This window comes from Callorhinchus milii, unplaced genomic scaffold (assembly GCF_018977255.1).
Source record: "Callorhinchus milii isolate IMCB2004 unplaced genomic scaffold, IMCB_Cmil_1.0 Scaffold11, whole genome shotgun sequence".
NCBI classification, from domain to species: domain Eukaryota; kingdom Metazoa; phylum Chordata; class Chondrichthyes; order Chimaeriformes; family Callorhinchidae; genus Callorhinchus; species Callorhinchus milii.
This window is the reverse complement of record NW_024704752.1, coordinates 8,370,821-8,395,259: the sequence shown is the minus strand read 5'-3', so window position 1 is coordinate 8,395,259 and position 24,439 is coordinate 8,370,821. Positions and strand designations below refer to the sequence as shown.

At 44.2% G+C, this 24,439-nt stretch overlaps 1 protein-coding gene across 1 annotated transcript in view; it reads left to right on the top strand.

Moving 5' to 3' along the window:
• Window positions 1-24,439, top strand: part of LOC103180698 (multiple epidermal growth factor-like domains protein 6) — an 82,711-nt gene that overhangs the window by 37,845 nt on the left and 20,427 nt on the right. Inside the window, 11 exon segments of the mRNA XM_007896693.2 lie at window positions 14,671-14,793; window positions 16,924-17,046; window positions 19,114-19,239; window positions 19,877-19,999; window positions 20,519-20,641; window positions 21,547-21,684; window positions 22,033-22,155; window positions 23,007-23,129; window positions 23,237-23,359; window positions 23,362-23,400; window positions 23,758-23,889. Of these exon segments, the coding sequence (XP_007894884.2) occupies window positions 14,671-14,793; window positions 16,924-17,046; window positions 19,114-19,239; window positions 19,877-19,999; window positions 20,519-20,641; window positions 21,547-21,684; window positions 22,033-22,155; window positions 23,007-23,129; window positions 23,237-23,359; window positions 23,362-23,400; window positions 23,758-23,889 (1,296 nt within the window).

Sequence of the window (24,439 nt, the reverse complement as noted above, 5' to 3'; positions counted from 1 at the left end):
AACCAACATCTGCACAAATCTAACAGTGCAGAAAAAGAGAACCAATTGAAATTAGCTATCTGTAATAATAATAATCCTTGCATTTGATATATTGGTTTTCACGTCGTCGAGACGTCTCAAAGCGCTTCACAGGATATACTGTAAAGTAGATTGACTTTTTTTTGGACAAAACCCAGGTATCTCTAGTGAAGGAGTTGGTGCCGGTTGTCTACCTCAACTGAGGATAGGTCTTGTTTGTAATGGGGAAAAGGCTGCCTGATGAACCCTCAATTCCATCAGTTCAGGCTTTTGTGTATCAGCTCCTCGATTCTAAAGAAAGCAACAAAATAATGTTCTTTAGATAACAAAGGAATGCTTAACAGAACAAAATTACATCCTTCCCCTAACGTGAAAACAGGTTTTAAATGAAAAAACAAATCTCTGTCTCCTGCTCTAAGTCACTCTTTCCCTCAGAATACAACTCCCTCAGCCTTCCTTCCTTAACAACATTTAACTCTCAAAACCCAAGCTTTGCATTGTTGAACCACGACTTGATTCCTCTTTCGTCTCTGGTTTGTTTCAACCTTAACGGGACGCCAAACCTTTCTCATTCAACCATTATCTGCCGAGTGGTCACTCAGAAGGGTCCGTTGGGGGGGCAACCGTGGGATCTAGCCTCCGCTGGTGGAGAAGGTTTGGGAGCCACTGAGGTGGGGATGCACCCTACACGTGGTGGGCATTAGATCTGTACTCACTACTTGCTCTTATTCAGCACCAGAGATTGTTTAACGCTTGTCAGATCAAGTGGGACTTACAGTTTGAATTGTACCATGATTATTTTACATCCAACCCCCCCCTCCCCCCCACAAACCTCCCCCGGGAACATGATGCTGGATAAATCCCAGGCAAGGAGGCCTGGCTAATCTCCTGAAAGCCTCATTTCCTACTTGTGAATCCCCTGGAGCACAGCATTGAACTGGTGCCAAGAGTCCATTTGATTGGCACAGAGGCCTGCGTAGCTTGATTTACAGTAACTGTCTGGTGTATCCCAAATTACTCTCTTTATCTCCTGAATGGACCAGTTTTTGTTGAGATGTGGTTCTGCTGCTTTCTGGTAGCTCACAACATTTTCTAATGGGAAGACCTCATGTTTGGTAAATATTAATAATAAGATTCTTTAGTACATTTGGTGTAGGGGCTATAATGTCAAAACATCTCAAAACACTTTACAGACTTTCTGTAAGTTGGAGCCACTGTGTATTTGTAGGTGAATGCAGCAGCTAATTTGTGCCCAGCAGCATCCCACAAACAACTTTTATTTGTAGCGTTGTTTGCCAGAACAAAATGGGAAGAACTCCCTTCTCTTTTCGAATGGTATCCTGGGATTATTACCATTCACTTGAACAGTGAACCTACCTTCTGCGCTCTTTCCTCTCCAACCATTCATTATTCGAACCCCTTCAGTCGGGTTTCCGTGCTGCCCATAGCACAGAAACTGCCCTGGTCAAGGTCACCAATGACATCCTGACCATCTGTGACCAGGGCTCCCTCTGCCTCCTCGTTCTCCTCGACCTATCGGCAGCATTCGATACGGTCGACCACACTCTCCTCCTCCACCGCTTGTCCTCCCACCTAAACCTTCAAGGCCCTGTCCTTGAGTGGTTTAGGTCGTACCTCTTCCACCATCTTCACTTTGTCTCCACGAATGTTTTTTCCTCCGGCCCCCGCACTGTCTCGTGCGGTGTCCCTCAAGGCTCTGTCCTCGGTCCCCTCCTCTTCACCCTCTATATGCTCCCCCTTGGTGACATCATCCGCAGACATGGGGTTAACTACCACATGTATGCGGATGACACCCAACTCTACCTTTCCTCCTCTACCCTCAACTCCACGACCACCGATGTCCTGACAGCCTGCCTGTCCGACATCGAGTCCTGGACGAGAGATAACTTTCTCCAGCTCAACGTGCGCAAAACTGAGGCCCTCCTGATTGGCTCACGTCAGCGCCTCCGCACCTCAGGCGCTGACAGCATCAGCATCCAAGGCTGCACTCTCCACCTCTCAAAGCCGGTCAGGAACCTCGGGGTTCTGTTCGACCCTGAGCTGTCCTTTCTCCCTCATATCCGCGCCACAACTGGCACCGCTTTCCATCACCTCCGGAATGTTGCATGACTACGGCGCTACCTCACCCCTCACACTGCTGAAACTCTGGTCCACGCCTTTATCACCTCAAGGCTGGACTATGGGAACTCTCTCCTCGCCGGCCTTCCCGGCACCTCCCTCCACAAGCTGCAGGTCATTCAGAACTCTGCAGCTCGTGTACTGTCCCGCACCAGGCTTCGGACCACATCACTCCCACCCTCGCTCGCCTCCACTGGCTCCCCATCCCCCAGAGGATCGAATTCAAGATCCTCATCCTCACCTACAAGGCCATTCACGGCCTTGCTCCCTCCTACCTCTCCGACCTACTATCCCCCTACCTACCCGCCCATACCCTCCGTTCCTCTGGCTCCGGTTTGCTCCACATCCCCCGCCCCAACCGCCCTACCATCGGTGGCCGGGCCTTCAGCCTCTCAGCCCCCAGGCTCTGGAACTCCATCCCCCAGTGCCTTCGCCTTGCTTCCTCCCTTTCCTCCTTCAAGGCCGGTCTCAAGACCTTTCTCTTTGACCGTGCCTTCAGCTCCCCTTTCGACTCTCTACTCCCTCCTCGCTCTCTCCCTTCCCTCCCCTCACCCTGACCATTTCCCCCCTCCTCGCTCCCTCCCTTCCCTCCCCTCACCCTGACCATTTCCCCCTTGCTCGGGTCCTGACCCAACTGTACAGCGCCTTGGGACGTCCTCCCGACGTGAAAGGCGCTCAATAAATGGAATCTTGTTGTTGTCGTTGTTCTGACTTAGGTATTCTGAAAGGTTGAGATCAAATAGGCTGACCGGTCTTTTTTTTACCCAAACCTCTCGAAATCTTTTGATTTTTTTTAAGGGTCACTGCTGAGCTCAGTCTTGTGTTCTACAGAAATGCACTTTATCACAGGGATAACTTGATTTTCTTTTGCTCAGTTGCCTGTTTGACACATACGGAAACCCATCGCCGTGCATAAAGGTATCTAAACTACACTGAGAGTGCCACATATATATTCCGCCGACATGTGGAAATTTTCTTTTGAATGGAATGCACACTCTCCCTGGAGGGACGCACCCTACTTCACTAATTTTGAAGAGTAGTAGGTTCAGGGTAGCAACAACCAAGGATTGGGACCCCAGAATATGTGTTTGGGGTACTGCTTGGGTTTAATCAGCTAAAACCTCATTGTCACAAAGGGCACTGTCTGCCATACTTCCTACTGCTTGTCAAGCTAGGACCACTCTACCCATTGGGCTTTGGCTTGTATGGTTAACCTGGAGAGGCAGGCCAGTCCCTGGGAGCAGGGATTTGTCCTGCTCAGCTACTGGCAGGCTGGTTGGACTGTCATCAGCAGTGCCCTGGAGTACTGCAGTAACTGAATAGTAACTAAGAACAGAAACCCTAGCTGATTGCTTCTTCTCCAGCCCAAGGACCAACTCAGCACTGACCAGGCATTCAACTGGGACCGTCCTGATCCTTGAGGGAAGCAAAGGCCTGATCAGAGATGGGCAGGAAATCTCTTTTTTAAATATCTTTTAATCTGCTGTCAATGAAAAAAGACAGTAATTCTACTTGAGTGCTGTTGAATATAGCGAGCGCCCTTCAAGTAGAGTTCAAAGGCGGTGAATGTTGTGCTGCTTCAGGAGGAGAGAGAGAATTTGTTGTAACTAATGTTTGTGGACATTGTTACGTAATTTGATGAGCTTTTCTCTTTTCTTCTTTTCTGCTATAAAGTGTTTATTTCAGCCCACTGAGCACTTAGCAGAAGGTATTTCTGAACTGTCAAGGGCTGTAACCCAGAGACCTTGCCTGCCCAGGTTTTTCAATTAGCAGACATCTTTGATGTGTTTTTCTCTCACTCTCTCCTCCACCCATCCGCGTCGTTGCTGGCATCCATTTCAGCTTCGGGAACACTTGGCGATTTCCTGAACCTTTGGCAATCAAAGTGCACGAATTGCAGATTTCAGCAGATCTGTCTCTCTAAGTAACGAAAATAACCCTGGGCAGGTTAACCCTTGCACCGACAAGTAAAACAGAAGAGAGATACTGTTGTTGAATTTGGACAGGAAAACCTGGGGCCCTGTACACTGGAAGAATTAGTGTCCTCCTGAGAGAAGAGGAGAAAATAAATGCAAAAAATTGGGCATGAAACAGTTTGAAGGCCGATTATCCATCTGGTAGTCATTTTATAATAATCCTTGCATTTGATATAGCTGTATCATGTCGTTGAGACGACTCAAAGTGATTTACAGAATATATTGTAAAGTGTAGTGACTATGTATTTTGTGGATAAAATGCAGCAGCCAATCGCACTCAACAGTGTCCCACAAACAGTCGTGGATTGAGTGAGGACATTTATTTTTTTAAAAAAAGGATTATTAACCCCAGAAAAGGGGTCACCAATCGACTAACCACAGGGTTCCTACTTATTGCTAGATAAACAGAGATGTGTGGTGTAAGGAAACTGGGAATCGAACCTGGGTCCTCTGGCTTGCTAACCACTACGCTACAAGTCTCCACAGTGATAATAAATAATAATCCTTGCTTTTGATATAGCACTTTATCGTGTCTTATTGGTCCTCCTCACTCCACTGATAATAATTCCCTCCGACCAAGTCATTGTTGCTCTTGCACTTCTGGCACACGTTCCCCCTTCCTCTCTGGCAACATCGTGTGAGGGGTATTGATCGCACCCGCGAAACAACTACTATTAGAATAATAATCATCCTCGCATTTGATATAGCGCCTTATCACATCTTTGGTGTGATGAATCTACCTAAGTTTGGCAGAAAATTACACATTCTTCAGGGCAAGGTCAGTCCCCCACATATTGCCCTTTTAAATCCGTGTTCGCTAAGTCCTGTTGAGACAGCAATGTCTTCTCGTGTGACAGCCAACAGCCCTGACTGTCTTGGATTATATCACAGGAACCTGTTAGGTGTTAGGCAGGCTGTCAAGACTGTGCAAGGTATACTTGAACCAATCTGTTATTTGGATGTGTGCTGTGCTCGAGCCGTCACTCCTAATCTATTTGTGTTGCCCTTTCAGATTGGTTTTGTAACCCCCCAAGGCTAGAAAACATCAATGTCTCCCTGAAAGCTCCACATTGAAACCCATAACGCTATATGTCCGATACACGTGCTTCTGTGAAGGATAAATAATTGAAGTTTCAGGTTCTATCTACAACCCTGTCAGACTTGAAGCTTAACAGAAAGTGCAGCAAATTGGGAACGCAAGCAACCAAAAGCTCAGCATCTGGCTGGCCTGCCATGATATGGCAAGAATGATAGTAAAAAAAACTTCTGATCAGGTGAACCATTCAGCCACATACATCCATGTGAAGGAATGCTCCAAGTTAAGCCCCTTTAATTATTACTGTACTACGTCCTCCCAATGTGAAAGGCGCTTTACAAATGTAATTTTGTTGTTGTTGTTGTACTTGAATTATGAGTTTAGATCCAGCTTCGACTGATGGGGTGAATGTTCCTCTGAATTTGGAACTGTTTCAACCCAGTTTCTAGTGGACTTGGCCAAGAGAAACCAAAACCCTGGGCATAATTGCAAAAGATGCATTTTAGGCCTGTTTTTGGGGAGAGATTTCACCCAGGTGTAAATTTACTCTATTTACATAGCATTTCAGAGCTTTCTGAATTAGGCAAATTTTTAAATCTAGCCTTAATTTTGAAGCCTATTGCCTCTAAGTTTCCTCTAAGTTCTTTTAAAAACTACAGAAAACCAACTGCAAAGTTAAGACCTAACTCAACAATATGCCAGATTCTGGACCTCTAAAATGTTACATAAACAAAGTAACTCTAATCGGAGGCGGAATTTCTCCCCACGTGTCTCTTCATCAACTCCAACAACAGTCAGTAATGTGGATTCTTCTCTCAACTTTAACTTTGAGTGAGTGAGTGAGACGTTTACTGAAGCCCCAGGCAAACAGAGTCTGCCGAGTTTACTTACAAATACTCAATCACTACACTTCACAGTAAAACTCTATTAGGCACTTTGAAATATCTCCATGACACGATGAGGCACTATATCAAATGCAAAGATTGTTATTCACTTTGCTCGAGAAAGACTGAAATAAAATTGACATTTGAGATTACTTGAGACCCAACAAACACAGAATCAAATTCCTCTAAATCTGTTGTTTATTTCATAAAATAAATAGAGGTTGTGTGAGTGAATTGAGGGTATCGCATAACAACAGCTTCTCAAATATTCTACAACTGAAACGCTTATTATTATACATGTGCATAACTCTATTGTGAATTGTAGCCTGGACGGCAATTTAATTTAATTCAATTTAAATGTTAAATAGCTTTGTAAAAATTGGTTAGGTATTTCCTTCAGTTTCAGAATATTCCACTTGGTGCTCTCATGCAAGTATTATTTATGCCCGTGCAGGGGAAGTTAAAACCTTGCCATCTAAGAGGTGATTTTAGTCCAGCTCTCATCTCTACTCTCCTGCCTGTCCATCGCAAACTTTCTTATCTTTCTTTTTGGGTTCTGTGTGGTTATCGCTTCTTGGTACCTTTCTCTCTGGTTTCTCATACCTCAGACCCAGTGCTGCATTGGGTGCCCCTGGGTTGCCTCTAATCAGGTCACCACCTCCCCAAGCCTGTTACACTATTTAAAAGATTAGAATCTAATGTGGGAAATGTGGTACCTGCTTATTACTGATAAAGACTCGAACCCTCATAACCTTTCCAACAACTATTAAGCGATGCACAGACAAGAGCCTTCGGGACTGAAGCTCATCTCTCGTGGGCGGCACATTTCCTGCTTATTCCACGTTATTCTGTTGATTTTCCATTGGAAGCGCAACTAGGTAACTGGGAGAAGTGAGTCCCCCACTCCACAGTTACGGATATTTTTTTCTCTCTCTCTTGTTTTTGCTCTCTCTCTTTCTCCTGTTTTCTCTCACACGTGTTCTCTCATTCTCTGTCTTACATACAATGTCTCACACGTGTGTGTGTGTATGCTCTGTCTCTCTTGCTCACGCACTTATATACTTTCTCTCTTTCTCACACATGTACATGCTTATGTGCTCTCTCTCTCTCTCTCTCACACACACACACACACACACACACAGAAACATTCACATGCTTACTCTCCCTGTCTCACATCCTACCTCTCTGCTAATCCTGGCTGTAGCTCATCAATGATGTTTCACACCACTGGGCCGATCATTGTTTCTCAGCTAAACCTATATCTAAGGACAACAATAGCCCCCCCATCCCCAAACATCAACACACCTCTTGGGAAGGGTGGTGAGTGGATCTTGCAGCCTGGTGCTGAAGGCGTGTGAGGCTGCGAGAGCAACACTGATTGCAATTCAGTGCTGAGTTGGCCTTGATCCAAGGCCCAATGAGAGATGGATGGTTGAGGAAATGGCAGACTCCAAGGGGATAACATGCCAGGAGTTTGGCTCTGCAGACTGTATTTCCATTGATCATTTGAAGAATATAAAGAACAAAAGAGGAGGAGAGGAAAGCCTGACCCATCACAAAGCTTCATTGAGTAGTAGGGTTTCAACAAATATACTTTGGGGACGGACCTAGTGAAGCACATCTGTTAAAAGTGGCTAACTCAGAAGCAATTTAACTAATATCTGTGTTGTCCATAATATCTAACACTATCAGATTTGATTTTATGTTTCCCGCATGCCTGGCTTTTCATAAAGGTGTTGTACCTTTGCCTCGAATACTCCCTCCCCTCCCTCTCAACCACCATCTCTCAGATGAAACCCACCATCTGCTGCCTCGACCCCCTCCCCACTCAGTTGCTGGTCACACAACTCCCCTTCCTCTCTCCGCAGCTGGCCAGCACAGTTAACCAGTTGAGTTAGAACAGATACTGAGAAACATGAACAGCAACTTTAAGCAAAAAGATGGAATTATAATTACAAGCAGACTTGATGCCCAGTGCACCATGTGTGCAGATTGCTTTAGCAGGCAACTCTCTGCACAGATGTGCATCATGAGACTTGAAAGCATGGGACTTTAATCATTTCCTTAGTGCCTTTGGTCTGCCCTCTTGTGTGTGGGCTGGGGCAGAGATAGCAGCACTTCTGAAGGATGAATGGTCCTGTGGATTATGATGGACAACATATTGGATCTGTGTGTTTTGGTTGAGGATTTTGAAATCTTATAGATTTAGAAATCTGAATGTAATCTATATCTAATGTTCTGTTTGCCTGTATGTCCAGATATAATTGCCCACCTCGAATGTTGATCAGCAAATAAATGGGTGAATTCCATACCTGGGCAGCTAGACCCAGAACTGTGTGGGGAGCAGATCAGCTGAGGAGCAGCTGAGGGTGAAGGAGAGGTGATGCAGGACTGTATTATGAGCCTCAACACATTGAGAGGCCGCCAAAGCCATTACTTTGCTTATCAACATTTGAGCCTGGTAATTACAAGCGGATATACAGATTAATAGAACATCAGATTTAGATTACATACAGATTTCTAATATATAAGATTTCAAACTCCTTCACGAAAACAAAACACAGACACGAGGTGGTGTCCATAATAACCCACAGAACCATTCATCCTTTGGATAAGCTGCTAATTGAAATCAGGAGCTGACCATATAGGGAATTTCAGGTATAGACTCTGTATTTGAACCTCTGGAGGAACAACAGAGGAAAGCATTAATAAGGGATCTCTTTCTTCCCTTCAGTCTAGGCTAGATTTAAATCTAGATCCCAGAGGTGAAGGGATAGCTTCATAGACCACTTTATCATCTATTCACTCCCTTCCTGTTTTAATCCACTTTTCCCAATTGCTACATCCCCTTTGAAACTTTGACCAGATGCACTAAAAGAAGCTTCCATGTGAATATATTTGATTGGAGTATTGCAGTTTGGATCATCAAGCAAATGGATGTTTTTTACTCTCTGTGGGTCTCAGTTGATGGGTGTTCCACTAGTGGTGTCCTGAACCTGTAAGCATTCTTTCTAAATGCATTTAAGATGGATCCGGCTACACCACTTAGCAGACAATGGATGTTTCAGTGTTGAAAAATGACTGCAATTTTTATCATTTGTAATCCTATAATTAGAGTTTCATTGTTCCCAAGATTAATGATCCTTCAGTTTCTGGGACAAGAGCAGTCCATTGGCTCAGGGGATCTGCCTCCAGAGCATGTTAATTAGCCCTTACTGCTGCCTGACCCTCCCTTCAGCACAGTGTAAATGTTGAACTATTTGCATTCCATGCTCTTAAGTGCAGTGAGAGTATCATTTATATCTGTCGCTGCCTTCTGTTGATAATAACTATTCTTATAAAACTTCTAAGCTATTGGCAGTGAAAATTGCTTATCTCTAAGACTGGCTAAGTCCTTTGTTTCTGTGTACAACCCAGGCCTCATTAGCATTTGTCCCACAGCCCGTTGAGCTCAATTTTGAGGTATGTTTACCTTATAGTATGTTGTGTAGCTTTTTGGAGGACAGGGAAAGCTATCAATGAATCTGACTTTTTTTTGCTTCTTACAGTCACAAAGCGCTTGTCCAAAATTCCATTGCTTGCTATAGGAGATTTTCTTGCAATAAGCTTTTGCGTTCAATTAATTTATTTGGAAAATACAGAACAAGAAGTTCTTTAGTTTAGTCACAAATCTGTGTTGAGTTAGCTGATCTCGGCCAGGATGGCAGTAGTTATTGCTAAATTTTGCCCCAGCATCCTGAATTGGGGAGAGGGAACTCAGCCAGGTTTTTCTTAACTATTGCCCAGTGAGCCCTAAAAGTGATGTGGAAAGAAGGCAAGATTGGTATCAGCTGTAATGGTCCCTCCGGATCAGGTGTAGTGCTCTATTTTATGGATATATAGGCTTTTGCCTTTCGCTGTCAAGGGTCACACATGGATTCAGACACACATGGCTCTTGTTAACCTGTGCCTAATACTTTCCGGAATTAGGTAAGCAGGATGCGTCTCTCCAGGGAGAGAGTGCGCATTCCATTCCAACAATCTATCTCTGGAATTTCCATGTGTAGTTGGGATGCATGGAATTCTCAGTTTGGTTTGGATACTCTTAAGCACGGTGATGGGTTTCTGAGTATTTCAGATACTCGGCTGACCAAAAAAATAAAAAAAATTCAATGACACTGAGGTGGGGGGTCTCTTCTTTCAGAAAACATTTAAAGAGGGGGGGGGGGGGGGGCTGTTGGGTTGAGAGTCACAAATAAACTTTTTTTTGCCACCAATTTTCCTCCCAAGCGCTCACACGTGTCTTGAAATAAATAAAGTGGAGAAAGGCAGTGATGGAGACAGATTGGGGAAGGGAGGATGCTAGAGAAAAATCACCAATGATAAAAAGACTGGGAGAGAACATTGAGATAAATCAAGGCCACTTGGCTAGATATAGCCCCAAACGCTGAAGATAGTAGGAATGGAAGATTGAGTGAGGTTAGAAGTTACTTCACAAGAGGAAAGAGATTCTAGAAAAAACTAATGAGAGTAGGAGATAGTGCCCTATTTCATGGTTCTACAGACCTGGATGTACTTTTGCTAGTAGTTCCTTGTTTCTGGAATACAGTAATCTCTCCAAGCGTACATAAGCAAAGAGGCCAACTCTGATTTGTCTTCGTGGGAGAATATCCCAAAGCCCGACTGTGGAAATGGGGAAGTCCTGTGGAATGCACTTGTGGTGTCAGAGTTCCATTACTGCAGTTAGCATTCCATTCAATTTCAGAGGCCGGGAGGCCTGGAGTTCTGCCAAGGATGTGTTCCTCTGAATGGGCGTACTGGTGGTCACAGTTGCTGTTTAATGAAGGTGCTGGCAGCGTGCTGTGTTCTAGTGGTGATTTATTTCCTGTAATAATGTACACCTAGCGGCACATTCATTGTTGGACTTGGGAGACATTCCTGCCTGCACATGGTGTCTTGTACACTGGGTGAAAAAGTGTAAATCACAAACTGTGTGTGTGTGTGTGTTGGTGGGGTGATGGGGTAAGGTCCAGTAGAACATCCATAATATTGGTTGAGCATATTGTGCATGTAACATCCTGCTATCTGCGGGTGGACTTTTAGCCACTTGGCACCCGGCCTCTGGTGCTCCATTCCCAGATCTGTGTTTAGTGCACACTGGGTAAGGGGAAGGGTTCATTTATTGCTGGTATCATATGTCGCATGTTCATCTTTCTAAGTTTGCATTCCTGCTCCTGTACAGAAGCTTTGTAGTATAGTATAGAAGCTAACTAGGTCCTGACAGGAGTGACTTTTTTCCCATTAACGTGAATGTACAATAGCAATTTTTTATTAAAAAATAAACTCCTGACATTTTCAAAAAAAGATTGAAATTCTGCGAATCTCAAAAAAAAATTAAATTCTGCAAATATCAGATGGAGATGGAATTAATAATTAATTCTGGTGACATTTTGCGAAGGGAAATAAGAGCCTGAATGCACCAGGGAGACAGGTCCACAGAAGCATCTGCTTAACTACCCTACAAGCTGCCTTATTCTGACCTATGTGGAACTGAGTCACACAGATCAGATGCCTGTATCTTTGTTCCCCACTTGTTGCTGAGTTTGCTGATCTCAGGATGATAGTCAGGATGCTATCATTGGGTGGTGGGGGTGGGAGCCTGAAGGAGCAATTTATCCACATTTCCCAGTCTTGCCGGACACTGAGTGTGTGGTTATTGGCTGAAGATGGGGTCAGCTTGGCTCTAATGCTTTGACCACTAAATCACTGAAGCTTACTCCCTGGGCACATGCAGGACATATAGTCATTTGGCTGAGCTAGTGGAGGTCAGCTCGCAGCAATAGAACCATACCCTTGGATGAATCTGTATCTTCAGGAGGTCTGTGTGTATGGGGAAAGCTTCACTGTATACTGTAAGGAGCTCTATGTAATTGGGTCTGATATAACCTTGCCAAAACCCTTGGAGGCAGTTTGGAGCTTTGCAAGTTCATTCTACTGGAACCTCAGCTTTGCCGCAGCAGAACAGCTCTCCTGCCTGCAGTGTAATAATAATATATAATATAATAATAATTCTTGCATTTGATATAGCGCTTTTCACGTCAGGAGGACGTCCCAAAGCGCTTCACAGAACACACTGTAAAGTGAATTGACTATATTTGTGGGAGAACGCGGCAGCCAATTGCGCACAACAATGTCCCACAAACAGTCATAGATTGAAAATGACCAATTTTTTTTATTATTGTTTTTGGTTTTTGGAGGGATTATTATTAGGCGGGTGGAGTAAGGAAACTTGCCCAAGGTTTCACCCTGCCTGGAATTGAACTCAGGTCTCTCGCTTGCAAAGTGAGTGCTCTAACCACTGAGCTACAGGACTCCACAATGGTTGATTCTGGGGGGAAAGACTCTTTTGCACATTTGCTTTTCAAAGTAGGAAACAATAGGTCCAACAGATTAATATGGGAACAAATGGAACCTTCCGCTGAGTTCTGAGATTCTTTGGTTTGTGAGGAATGTAATTTAATTTAAGAATGTAATTTAAACATCTACAAAATCAGCTGCTGAAATCCAGTGGGACGGGAACAAAAACTACTTGCACTGATGTATGTAGTGCCTTTCACATAAGATAACATTAAAGAATTTTGACAAAATGACTTTGTATCCATGCTTCTGGTGTGGTGACGTGCTACAGCTTTGTGTTGTACAGGTATCTGTCGTCCAGGTGTGACAGGCGTTATTTAAATACAAGTTGTTGTTCTATTGGATGAGCATTGACTCAACCTAACCACTACTTTTTGATTTGTGCTCCCTGTTCTTCTCAACCTTATTACTGACTAGCACTGTGGACCTTAGCCCCTCATCTAACTTTGAGCTCAGCTTAGTTGGTAGCACTCACCAAGGTGGGGATTCAAGTCCCATATTGGGTCTTGAGATCATATTCTAGCTTGGCACTTCAGTGAATTATTGAGGGAGGACTGCCTTGTCATGGATTTCATTCTTTGGCTAAGATGTTAAATCTAAGAACCTGTTTGCCTGTTCAGTTTACTGTCCCTTGACACTATTGGAAAAGAGAAGGGAATTCCTTGTGGGTCCTTGCTGCTGGTAGATATGTTTGCCTATATATAAAAAAAGTTACTAACTACTGGTAAACATTTTGAGTTGTTTCAACATGATAAATTGAGTATATTCTCAATATTACTTGAGAAGACAATGTGTACATTACAGAAATTATACCACGTTTAACCTCTCAAGGTCAGTAAATGGAATATAGCTAACATACGGATAAGTGGGAGGAGGGAGGTTGGGATTTCCATTCATTGATTATTAAATGGAACTCCTGTATCCAAGGTCCCCAGGCCCCCAAAGTATGGAAGAACATGGGGAACAAGATCATAAAAAACAACTGGGATTCTAAATTTTATATTTGAACACAAGAACAAGGAGGTAATGTTGAATTTGGAGACATTGGTCCCAGCTGGAGTATGTGTACGTTGTGGATTGGTTTCTCTCGCATTGATGCAATGGATCTGGCAGATGTTCCTCGCTGGCTCGTGTTTTAGAGCTAAGACGGTTATTTATTCCTCCCCTGTTGCCATCGCTCTGCGCTCCCGGAGTAATGACGGGAAATAGAAGTCTTTGTCCCCGGTGAGGCAGCCAGCACAATGATGAGGTGATTAGTTGTCGGCCACATAACGGCGTAATTATTCACTTCCTGCGTTGCCTCCTGTACCGGACTGGAATTGACATGAATTCATTTCCTTTTTCTTCAAATTTTTATGGAACCGAAAGCCAAAAGCTTGTCGACAATGTGCCTCCTTTGTCTCAATTCCGAGACCTCCTGGCTTCAAAGGCTACAGGTGCAGGTGGGCTCAGGGGGAAGGGAGGTGAAAGGCTACAAAGGATTTGTGCTTCATGACCTCTCAGCTTCTTCTTAACCCAGCCACACACTTTGTTCTGATGTACCTTACAGGAGGCTACAACGTACAACTGCCCTGGCTAACTGACCAGGTTGCAGGTGCATGTTCTGCCCTGTGTGGATATGCGGAGACTGTACCTCTGTAGAGATACACTTTGCTGCTCTGGAGGGAACAGCACCACTTCCCTTCCCTCCCCTCAGCCTGACCATTTCCCCCCTGCTCGGGTCCTGACCCAACTGTCCAGCACCTTGGGATGTCCTCCCGACGTGAAAGGCGCTCTATAAATGGAATCTTGTTGTTGTTGTTGTTACCCATTTTGCAGCACTAAAGGCAAGTTGTTCACTTGGGAATCTGTATGAATAATTGGTGTAGAATAATAATATAATCTTTGCATTTGACATAGCGTTTTATCATGTTGTTGAGGTGTCTCAAAGCACGGAATATATAGTAAAGTGAATTGCCTGTGTTTTGCGGGTGAAATGCAGCAGCCAATTGTGCACAGCAGTACCGTGGGCAAAGGAGGGCAGAAATGAACAGCTAGGGTTTCTCTTCTCCTTGGCTATCCACAGGCTCTCCTTGCTGGAAACCGGGTGCGTACATCAGGCAAGGACACATTTCGATTCAGCTGTACATATCACCTTGCTTTCCCCTGTACACAGTAGTGTTGTGGGTTGGGGGGGAGGATTTATCATAACTGAGTTGTTATTTGTTTCTCCCTTATACAGACGTGAACGAGTGTGTGAGAGGGAATGGTGGCTGTCAGGAGGAATGCTGCAATACCATTGGCAGCTACTACTGCAAGTGTTCAGGGGGGTACCGGCTTGGCACTGACGGCCTGTCCTGTGAAGGTAAGACTGGGGAGGATAGTGTAGTGACTGTCTGTTTGTAAGTGAACCCATCAGTCTATTTGCACACAGCAAAGTTCCATAAACAGTCATGAAATGAATAACTACAGTAAACTCCCTATAAGCAAGACTCTGCTAGAGATAGAGATGTGACTTGCTAAAGCCTTGCCAACCTGCCCACTCCTTCCGCTCAGCGGATACTGGACTACTCCATATCTGCCCCACAATTAACGGTCGAGCCTTCAGCCTGGCTTCCCCCATCTTCTCGAACTGCATCCTGAAGTCCCTTCGTCTCGCCACAATTCTTGCTCCCTTCAAGGCCTTTGTCTCAAGACCTTCCTCTTTGACTGTGCCTTCGGCTATCCTCCCACTCCCTTGCCCTACACTCCTTTTGATTCCAAGCTCCAGCTCGGGTGCAAACCCTCAACTATCCTGCATTTTGGAAAATCCTCCTAATAGGGAAGTTGCTATAGAAATGCAATTTGTTGTTGTTGTTGTTGTTGCCTGGGCTTCAGAGAAGAGATTAAAGAAAAGATGATGAGAAAGTGGGGTTAAGATCAATCAAGATCAACTTACAGGCACTTTCCTCTCTTCTAAAATTTCTGAAGTTTATTCATATTCCTAGGCCTGTGCTATATCCACTCAAACACTCAGCTTGTTTGTGCAGACACGTGCGTACAGGTCCCCAACTTCATTACAGTGTCTCTAGTGGAGACTCTGGTCTGGCGAGGACCCGGAGTCTGTTTCTGGCTGGTTTCCCTGCTCCTATGTACAGCCTGCACTCACACTTCCAGGTTTATTTTTGACTCCTTTAGTATCATTGAAGGATGTAAACTATTAAGCAGCCGTTGAGAACTCCTGTTTAACCTATTATACAAATGGTAAAGCTGAGGGTTTTCCAAAGGGACATGTTTCATTTCCAAACAGCCGGTGGTTGGAGGGGATTTTTTCCGAAATGTGATGCCAGATATTTCAGTTCTGAGAGTTATGGAGCTTGAGACAAGTCTGGAACTGTAGCAGAACAGTTTGGCTCTGTGCTTTCTGTTTCACCAGAACTGTATACATATGATCCTCAAAAGACAAGACTAATGTGCTACAAACAATCATTTCCTGTTGTAGGAAATGGGGAGTGCGGAGTATGGAACAGACCATTTTTTATGACCGCTGTTTTTGCCTCTTCTAGGGGCACTTGAATTTCTCTCTGCCCTTTGCTCCTCAACTCCACTGACCTGAACAATATGCTCTGAGAGCAAGTGACTGCCCCAATTCATGTTCACACCCACCCTGCACCATTTTGTGATGGACCTCACATCAGCACTGCGGGTGAAGGCAACCGTTGAGCCAACATGAAAAAAATACTAAATAAAAGAATCTTGTAAAGTCCAACAGGTGCATCTTAGAACAGTTTTTTTAATAGCCAAAAGCACATCGTAAAGACTGCAGATGGTTGGGTTACAGTGCCTTGGTTATGTTATGAGGGATGCCTGATATCACAATGGTACAACAGGGAGTATTCTTCTGTTGCGCCTTACTCTATATAACATGGCAGTCCTAACTTAACCAGTCAGTCCCAGTTAATATATCTTTTTTTGTTTGATTTCAAATCGGAAGAACCTGAACCAATTGACTTACAACTAAAGAAAGGGTCAGGAAGGAGGCATAGAAGCTGAGAGCTTGAAATGCCCCTAAGCTCCTAACCTATTCTTTACTTTTAGCTTTTCACAAACAGAATCTACAAGTGTTTACAGCTCTAGCTTGGCTTCGTTCAACAGCTTGCACTTACAGATAGGGAGCACCGAACAAGAAGGAACGGAAGGAGAATGGAAGGATGTTCATCAAATTCATGGTCATTAGAAGGTTTTTAAGGGGATTTGGAAGGTGTGGAGACGACTAACGTAAAGGGATTGTGGGAGTGATTTTCAGCGAGTGGGGGCGTTGTGACTGATAGCCTCCAACCACCATACTTCCCTTTCTTTATGCTCTCCCAAACCATCCATTTGATTTATACCATCCTCTTTCTTACAGTACTCTCCTGCTTTCTAGAGCATCACCCAAGCATCTTCCCCCAAAGGGAAAAAAATTCTCTAAAACTGTTTGAGCTTGGCAGGTGCCTGAATATTGTTTCTTTAATAGATGTGGACGAGTGTACCGCGGTCAATGGAGGCTGCCAACAGAGCTGCGTGAACACCCAAAGCTCATTCTACTGCGAGTGCGAGGCTGGGTATAGGATCCATGCGGACGGTCGCACTTGCATTAGTAAGTGGTCAGCCAAATTCATGGTCTAACTGCACTGAACTCATCAGTTGTGTGCACCATGGAGCAGAGATATAGAAGAAGTCTATAGGTATTATTAGGTACAGTATTGCCTGAGTGGCAATATAGCTGGCTGCAGTTATACTCTATATGTTTGGCACAGATTTACCCAAGGTTTGACTAGAGGTTGAAACGATCTTCTTTCCAATCTGACACAACAGATTCCCACAAAAAATAGCAGATAAATGGAGCTTTGAGGTCTGGAGAAGACCAGCAGTTGTTGACTGCATTTTATGCATTTAACAACAACGAGGGGCCGAATGACCTCCTTCTGTGCCGTAACATTCTATGAATATAGCGCCTCACGCGCAGGGTAGCATCTCAACACCAAGAGAAATAGTCACTTGAGTAAAAGAATCAGGGAGTGCCTAGTCCAGCTTCAGTTGGTAGCTTCAGGAGAGGAAAGGGAGAAGGGAAATAAATATAATTATTAACTTCTTTATCTAGACAGGTAGATGAGATAGTCGTACAATTAAGTAAATAGCCATAATCACATGGCTTAGGAAAGTGGAGAAGCAAAGCAAACACGGGAACACGGGATGGAGATTTGAAACTCTTTCTCCACCCCCCCCTCCCCCGTTGCTATTGCACCACATGTAATCTAACAAATCTTCAGCACTGAACACAGTTGACCCCAAGAGGTTGAGTGAAAAGAAATGTAGCTTGTGTTTCACGTCGTTCATCAGTCACCTTTGCCCTCAGTGTGTTTTATAATCCTCACACTGTCTGTTTGAAATCTATGTTGCTGTGGGGGAGGTGGGGGTGTTACATCCCCAAGCCCAAAAGCCACAAGTGAATAGTCCTGGCTGGCTATTCACCTTTCACACCCTTCATACTTCTCGTGCTAACCCCCTAATGCCTTGATGCTTATCTGGCTTTTGGTGGATAGGTGCTAATGTGAGTGGCAGGTGCAGAACACAGAGACAACATCCCATTTTTCTGCAGGAGACAGAGCCACAAAGTCTTCACGGGAAAGCAGATACTAGGCTGATTCTCTGGGAAAGCGGGAAGCAGGGGGGGATGGGGGAATGGGAGGAAGGGAATAATCCCAGAATTTTCCATTTCAACAAACAAGCAGTAATCTGGAATCAAAGGTCACAGCAGTTTTAGAGAAGAGACTGGTATGAGAGCTAAATTGTTATTTAACGCTGTTTGCACTTAATTGCAGTCTGGCACAACTCCTTGAAGGCAGCCTTTAATTCTTTGGGGGGGGGGGGGGGGGTGAATAGTTTTCAACTTCTTAAGGGATCTCGTGATTTGTTTGTATAAATTTGTTATAAACACATAATTAAAAAAAAGATCATTGGTGTTGCGATTGACTCATGCCATCCCTTTCTTTCTCCTCTCTCTCTGCAACCATCTTATAAGTATTCCCTGTCGCTCTCTCTTTCCTCCTCCAACCACAGGAGAGTGTTAATAATAATAATAATAATAATAATAATCCTTGCATTTGATATAGCGCTTTTCACGTCGGGAGGACGTCCCAAAGCGCTTCACAGAATAGACTGTAAAGTGAATTGACTGTATATTTGTGGGCGAACGCGGCAGCCAATTGCGCACAGCAATGTCCCACAAACAGTCGTAGATTGAAAATGACCAATTTATTATTGTTTTTGTTTTTTTGGAGGGATTATTATTAGGCGTGTGGAGTAAGGAAACTTGCCCAAGGTTTCGCCCTCTGCCTGGAATTGAACTCAGGTCTCTCACTTGCAAAGCGAGTGCTCTAACCACTGAGCTACAGGACTCCACGTGTTACAATGAAGATGAAGTGCTTTGTACCTGAATATTCAGACTCCCAGAGATTGTGTTATATTGGAGGAGGGAGAAATGCATCAATAATCCTTGCATTTAATATAGAGCCTTTCACATTAGGAAGATGTCTCAAAGGACTTCCTTCACAGGATTCACTATAAACTGCAGTTACTCTGCATTTTTGTAGGCGACTGCCTATTTTAGGTCAGAAATGGTGAGTTTAAATTAAGTTTCTCTTTTCTGTCTCCTCCCCATCAGCTGTAAATTCCTGCTCGCTAAACAATGGCGGATGTGAATGGGAGTGCGTGCAGATCAGCGACGACCATTACCTGTGCAAATGCCCAGCAAACTACCAGCTGCAGAGAGATGGGAAGCATTGTGAATGTAAGGCAAGAGCGTGGCAGCAGTTCAGTAGGAGGTATTGTTTGTCCAAAATGTTTGAAGTTGGGCAGAATTTTTGAAGACTTGTCCCCATCAGAGTCTGAAATTCCCTTTACAAAGGTTTTTTTTTAATGATCGGTGCACACGATATTGACATGATTTTTGTGTTTGCACTGTCTAAAATGGCATTGACAAGGCCACACCAAACTGGGCCAATTTCCCTTTCGGTAACCAAAGAGAATAATAAATATCCCGGGTTTTAGCTCTGCCAACTAGGTTTGACGGCAGCTCAAGTTGGTGTGATGGAAGTCTCCTCTGACTTTTGGCTGTCAGATCCCAGCATGAAATAAATAATTACAAACATAATAGAACAGAACAGGAGGTGGACAGGACATTCAAACCTGTTCCACCAGTTTGTTATGTCATGACAGATCCTTCAATCTCCCAACTCCAACTCTGCCTTTGTAAAGTGCTATGGAGACATTTTATAGGTGAAAGGTGCTATTTAAGTGTAAATTGTTGTTGCTGTCTTACAACAGTGTATGTATTAGTTAAAACGGTGAGTGAGTGTGTTACAGCCAGCAGAGTGTTAACTGATGCTAATTCAGAAATGACCACTGGCACTTTCTTTCATTGCCAGTGAAGGATCCGTGTAGTGATCAGAATGGTGGCTGCGAGCACATCTGCCACAGTGAAGATGGAACGGCACAATGTAACTGCAATCCCGGGTATCAACTGACGGCAAATGGGAAAACATGTGATGGTACGAAACTGTCAAGCTCCAGGTGTCTGTGTGGGGCATCAGTGAGCTGCCTGGGCATGGGCTGTTATCAGAGCCAGAATTCAGCGCTGTTCTCTCTCCTGGTTCCGTCTCGTGAGACAAAGCAAGGGATTACTATTAGAGAGCGGCATCAATAGAATAAGGATGAAAGGGCTTGATTCATATTGTAGGATCCACAGCTTTAATAGAACCATCAGCCCTCTAATGGTTGAATTCGCAACTGCCTGTGAGTAAGTGTTTGGCCCTTGCTTGGCAAACGGACATCATGGAATCACCAGACCCTGGGCTCAATCATGGTCTTTGCTGTTTCTGAAACAGTCCCTTGAGCAAGACGCTGCCCAGGATTGTCACCCTAGCAAAGTGTTGGTTTAAAGAGCCGACTGACTTTGCAGCCTTATCATTGTCTCTATGGCTGCTGAGAAGGAATAGGTTGCTCTTTGGGATATTTTGCTGCTGATGGAATTTGATTGGATGTCTTCTCCTCTGGCCTTCCTCCTACAGATATCGACGAGTGTCTCACGGGAATTGCAATGTGTGCTCATCGCTGTGTCAATGTTCTGGGATCGTACAGCTGTGTCTGTAATCCTGGATTTGAGATGGGAGCTGATGGGAAACAGTGTTACCGTAAGTGGAGCAATAAGGTGTGGAATTGACATGTGGTTAAGCACCGAGCTTCCCGTTCTGTGCCTTTACTCTCTCATAATGAGGCATTTGTTGTTAAGGACAGTCTGTGTGGTTTAAAGCAATGGTGGGACTTTGTTATTGCTCATTTTGTGATATAACCTCCAGTATATAACCTCAATAAAGCAGGACCCATCTTCCCCTCTCCTCTCTTCCTAGTGACACTGTATTGATTCATAATGTTCCACAAGGACAAACAAAGTGGAAGATGAAATGGCTATTGTGAACAGGATTCCAGTGGCCTCCAGAGGGAGCAACTGCAGTAAAAGTTATTTTAAAAGAAGAAAAAAATTATTGAGAAAGAAAGAACTTGCAGTTTTACAGTGCTTATGATGTTGAAACATCTCAAAACATTTCATAAGTAATTACACCATGTAGTGACGGTTTAAACAAATGCAGGCGAGCGATCAAGATTGACAGTACAGGACAGAATGTTGGAAAGAGTAGGTGAGAAGATGAAATCGAGCCAGAAACAGTGGTGACACACAGTGAGGCTACAGGGAGCAGGAGGAACAATGCGCATAACAGTGTAAATAAATTAGATGCAATGGCTGACATTCCACTGGTAGGCACTGGTTTGTGGTTACACTAATAATAAATAATAATCCTTCCATTTGATATAGCGCCTTATCACATCTTCGAGACATCTCAAAGCGCTTCACAGAATATACTGTAAAGTGAATTGATTGTATATTGTGTGAATGATACGCGGCAGCCAATTGCGCACAGCAGTGTCCCACAAACGTGGTGCAATCAGCTCATCCTCTCATTTTATGCTCACTTTCCTCTTTCTTTCCTCTTTCTTCCCTCCTTCTCCCAATCCCACTCCTCCCCTCAAACCCCAACAGGCATTGAGATGGAGATTGTAAACAGCTGTGACAAAGAGAATGGTGGCTGCTCTCACCACTGCGAGCACACAACCTACGGACCGCGCTGCTCTTGTAACCAAGGATACCTCCTCGACTCGGACTCACGCACGTGCCTAGGTACCCACCATGGCCAAGAGTAAAACCTCCCGCAAACTTTTTTTTGAAGCTTGTGTAACAGATCAGTTCTCTGTCTGTGCAATTTTTATCCACTCCCATTCCACTGCACAACGGGCAGCTCTGACTCCTTCCTTCGCCTATTTATTTTACCTCATGAGATAGACTTTTGGAGACCTTTTTTTGTGTAGTGAAGTCCTGTCGCTGGCTAATGTGATTAGCTGTGTGATTAACTGACCCTACGATATGTGTCTGTTGCGGATATATATTTGAGTGATAGTCACTTATTGCTGTAGATGAGATTCAGGTTATTGTGATTTTACTTGCTCTTCGTTCTCTGATCTCTTGCAGATTCAAATGAGTGTGAGACTCGGGTGGCCTGCTGTGCCCAGGACTGCAGTAATAATCCCGGTGGTTATGAGTGTAGCTGCCGGGCAGGATACAGGTTGAACATGGATGGATGCAGCTGTGACGGTATAGTGAGAGTGAAAGGCCCTAACCCATTGGTCTGTGCCAAGCTGTGCTTCTCAGTCAGTTCCACCAAATGTTATTTCATTACTCAATGATTCACATTTATTAAAACTGGCAACTTTGTTTGAACGTCCAACAGACCCAACAGTAATGAAGTCCTGAATGGACTCTACTGTCTAGAAGATGTGAAAGGTGCTATAGCAAATGCAAGGATTATTATTATTACTGGGATTCAAACCCAACAGATTGGAGCTTGATAAACTGAGCTTCCAAGGTTCAAACGAGATACTTTGTGTCACAATATTGCCCCGTCCTCAGCTCCTCCCAGCCGTTCACATGTCAAACAGGATTCAGCAACAGATTCTGTCTATAATGGAAACAGACTGATCTCTAGGGTAATCTCAAGTCAAAAAGGGAAACAAGATGGGAACTGTGTCGTGTAGATGGTCGATGTTTTGTCTGAAACTTGGATTCTCTGGATTTTGGGCTCTGTTGTACTGCAAACTGAGGAGACAAAAACCTTTTGCTGATTTATGGAAAGGGTCCTGAGGTCTTGTGAGCTTGATTCAACAGATTGGCTCTTTAATAGTATTGAAAAATTATCACTTAATCAGTCTTGGACTGTTCCACCAACCAATTGATTGGAAGCGAATAAATTCGCAGCAGCTGAATATACACACACCAGTCTTTGCTCTTATGCCTTACATAGTACTTGGGGCATTTGAGTGCCCTCCCACCATACTCTGTGTTCTCCCACCGTGCCTGGGTAAGTCCATACCCCCCTCCTCCCCAGCGCACCCAGGAGCTAGCCCATTCTGTCTAACCCGCTCTCTTTTGCTTCTCTTCACAAATAGATGTAGATGAATGCTCAGCAGACAGTGGTGGCTGTGACCATCTGTGTATTAACACAGTCGGATCATACTGGTGCACGTGTCCAGGAGGATACAGGCTGGAGGCCGACAGAAAAAGCTGTTCCCGTGAGTTGAGTGGAGATGGTCCTATGCAGAAGATAGACCCTGGGGGAGGCCTGGACCTCAGGACTCCGTAGCTGGCTGCCTTTAATGTGATGTTTCTCTTTCCTCAGCTCTTGATGATGATGAAGATGAGGAGCTGGAGGAAGAGATCGAGCTGGCTAAATTCCGAGATCTCTTGTTCAGAACCCCACCACAGCTTCTACACTACAGAACCTCCTTAACACATCTGTACAAGAGGATCTGAGGGACGAACTGCGACTCATGCACAAAATCAGTACGTACCAGGTCCCCAATTCCACTTAGCCTGAGACTGTTGGACCATTTTATATTTAAACTTGAAGCTGATGCAAAATTTTAGACAATCAGTCTTGTCTTGATCTGGAAGCCAGTTTTGGAGGTAAAAATAAAAATTTTTCGAGTAAAGACTGAATTGACAAAATTCACCCATTAGGCAGGACAGCAATTGGGATACCTTGACTCACTGTCAAACTCTTGCATGAATAATGGGCAAGGTGTTGGAGTATTCCTGTATGAGTTTTTTTTGTTGAGGGGTGTTCAGCAGACAGCGTTGAGCTCGATTGTCAGACATTTACTGGTTTGTTGTAAATCCTTTATTTGCGTCAATTCACAGTCTGCTTGGATAACACGTTTGGGAACGACTGCAGCCTGAGCTGTGATGACTGTGTGAATGGAGGAGTTTGCAACGCTGAAAGCAACGGATGTGACTGTCCTGGGGGATGGAGCGGCCTCACCTGTAACCAGAGTCAGTTTACTTCTTCCTGAAACACATCTAACTCTTTTACAGTTTGATTGCAGTTGGTCACATAATTCACATCTTTGCTTCACTCTCCATGAGTTCAAATCTCCAAACTTTATTTCCCTCTATTATCCTGTTATCGACATTCAAGCTGCGAATAGAAGATGGGAATCCCTTAGAATGGTAGAGGAAGCCACAGAGACACAACACAACCAGGATAGGATGTACCATAGATTATAATATGGAAGCTAATGTAGACACAACACACCTATTTGGTACCAAGAATTTGTAGCACAGGAGCATGGCCTGGCTCTTGGAAATGAACAGGAAGGAAAGACTATTGCAAGGCCTCAGGAATCAAAAGCACATCCACCTGAAAGTGTGGTCACGCAGTAACTGAGCCGATGCCTATGGCTGTGCAGACATGTGTCCTAGTTTGAGTGTGACCATACAGCCTCACTTGCTATCTTCGTCTGGGCTGAGCTGTGTCCATTTCACTTCATTGAAGTTCCTTCATGTTAAAAAGATTCCAGCAGCTCATTCGACTACTGTTATC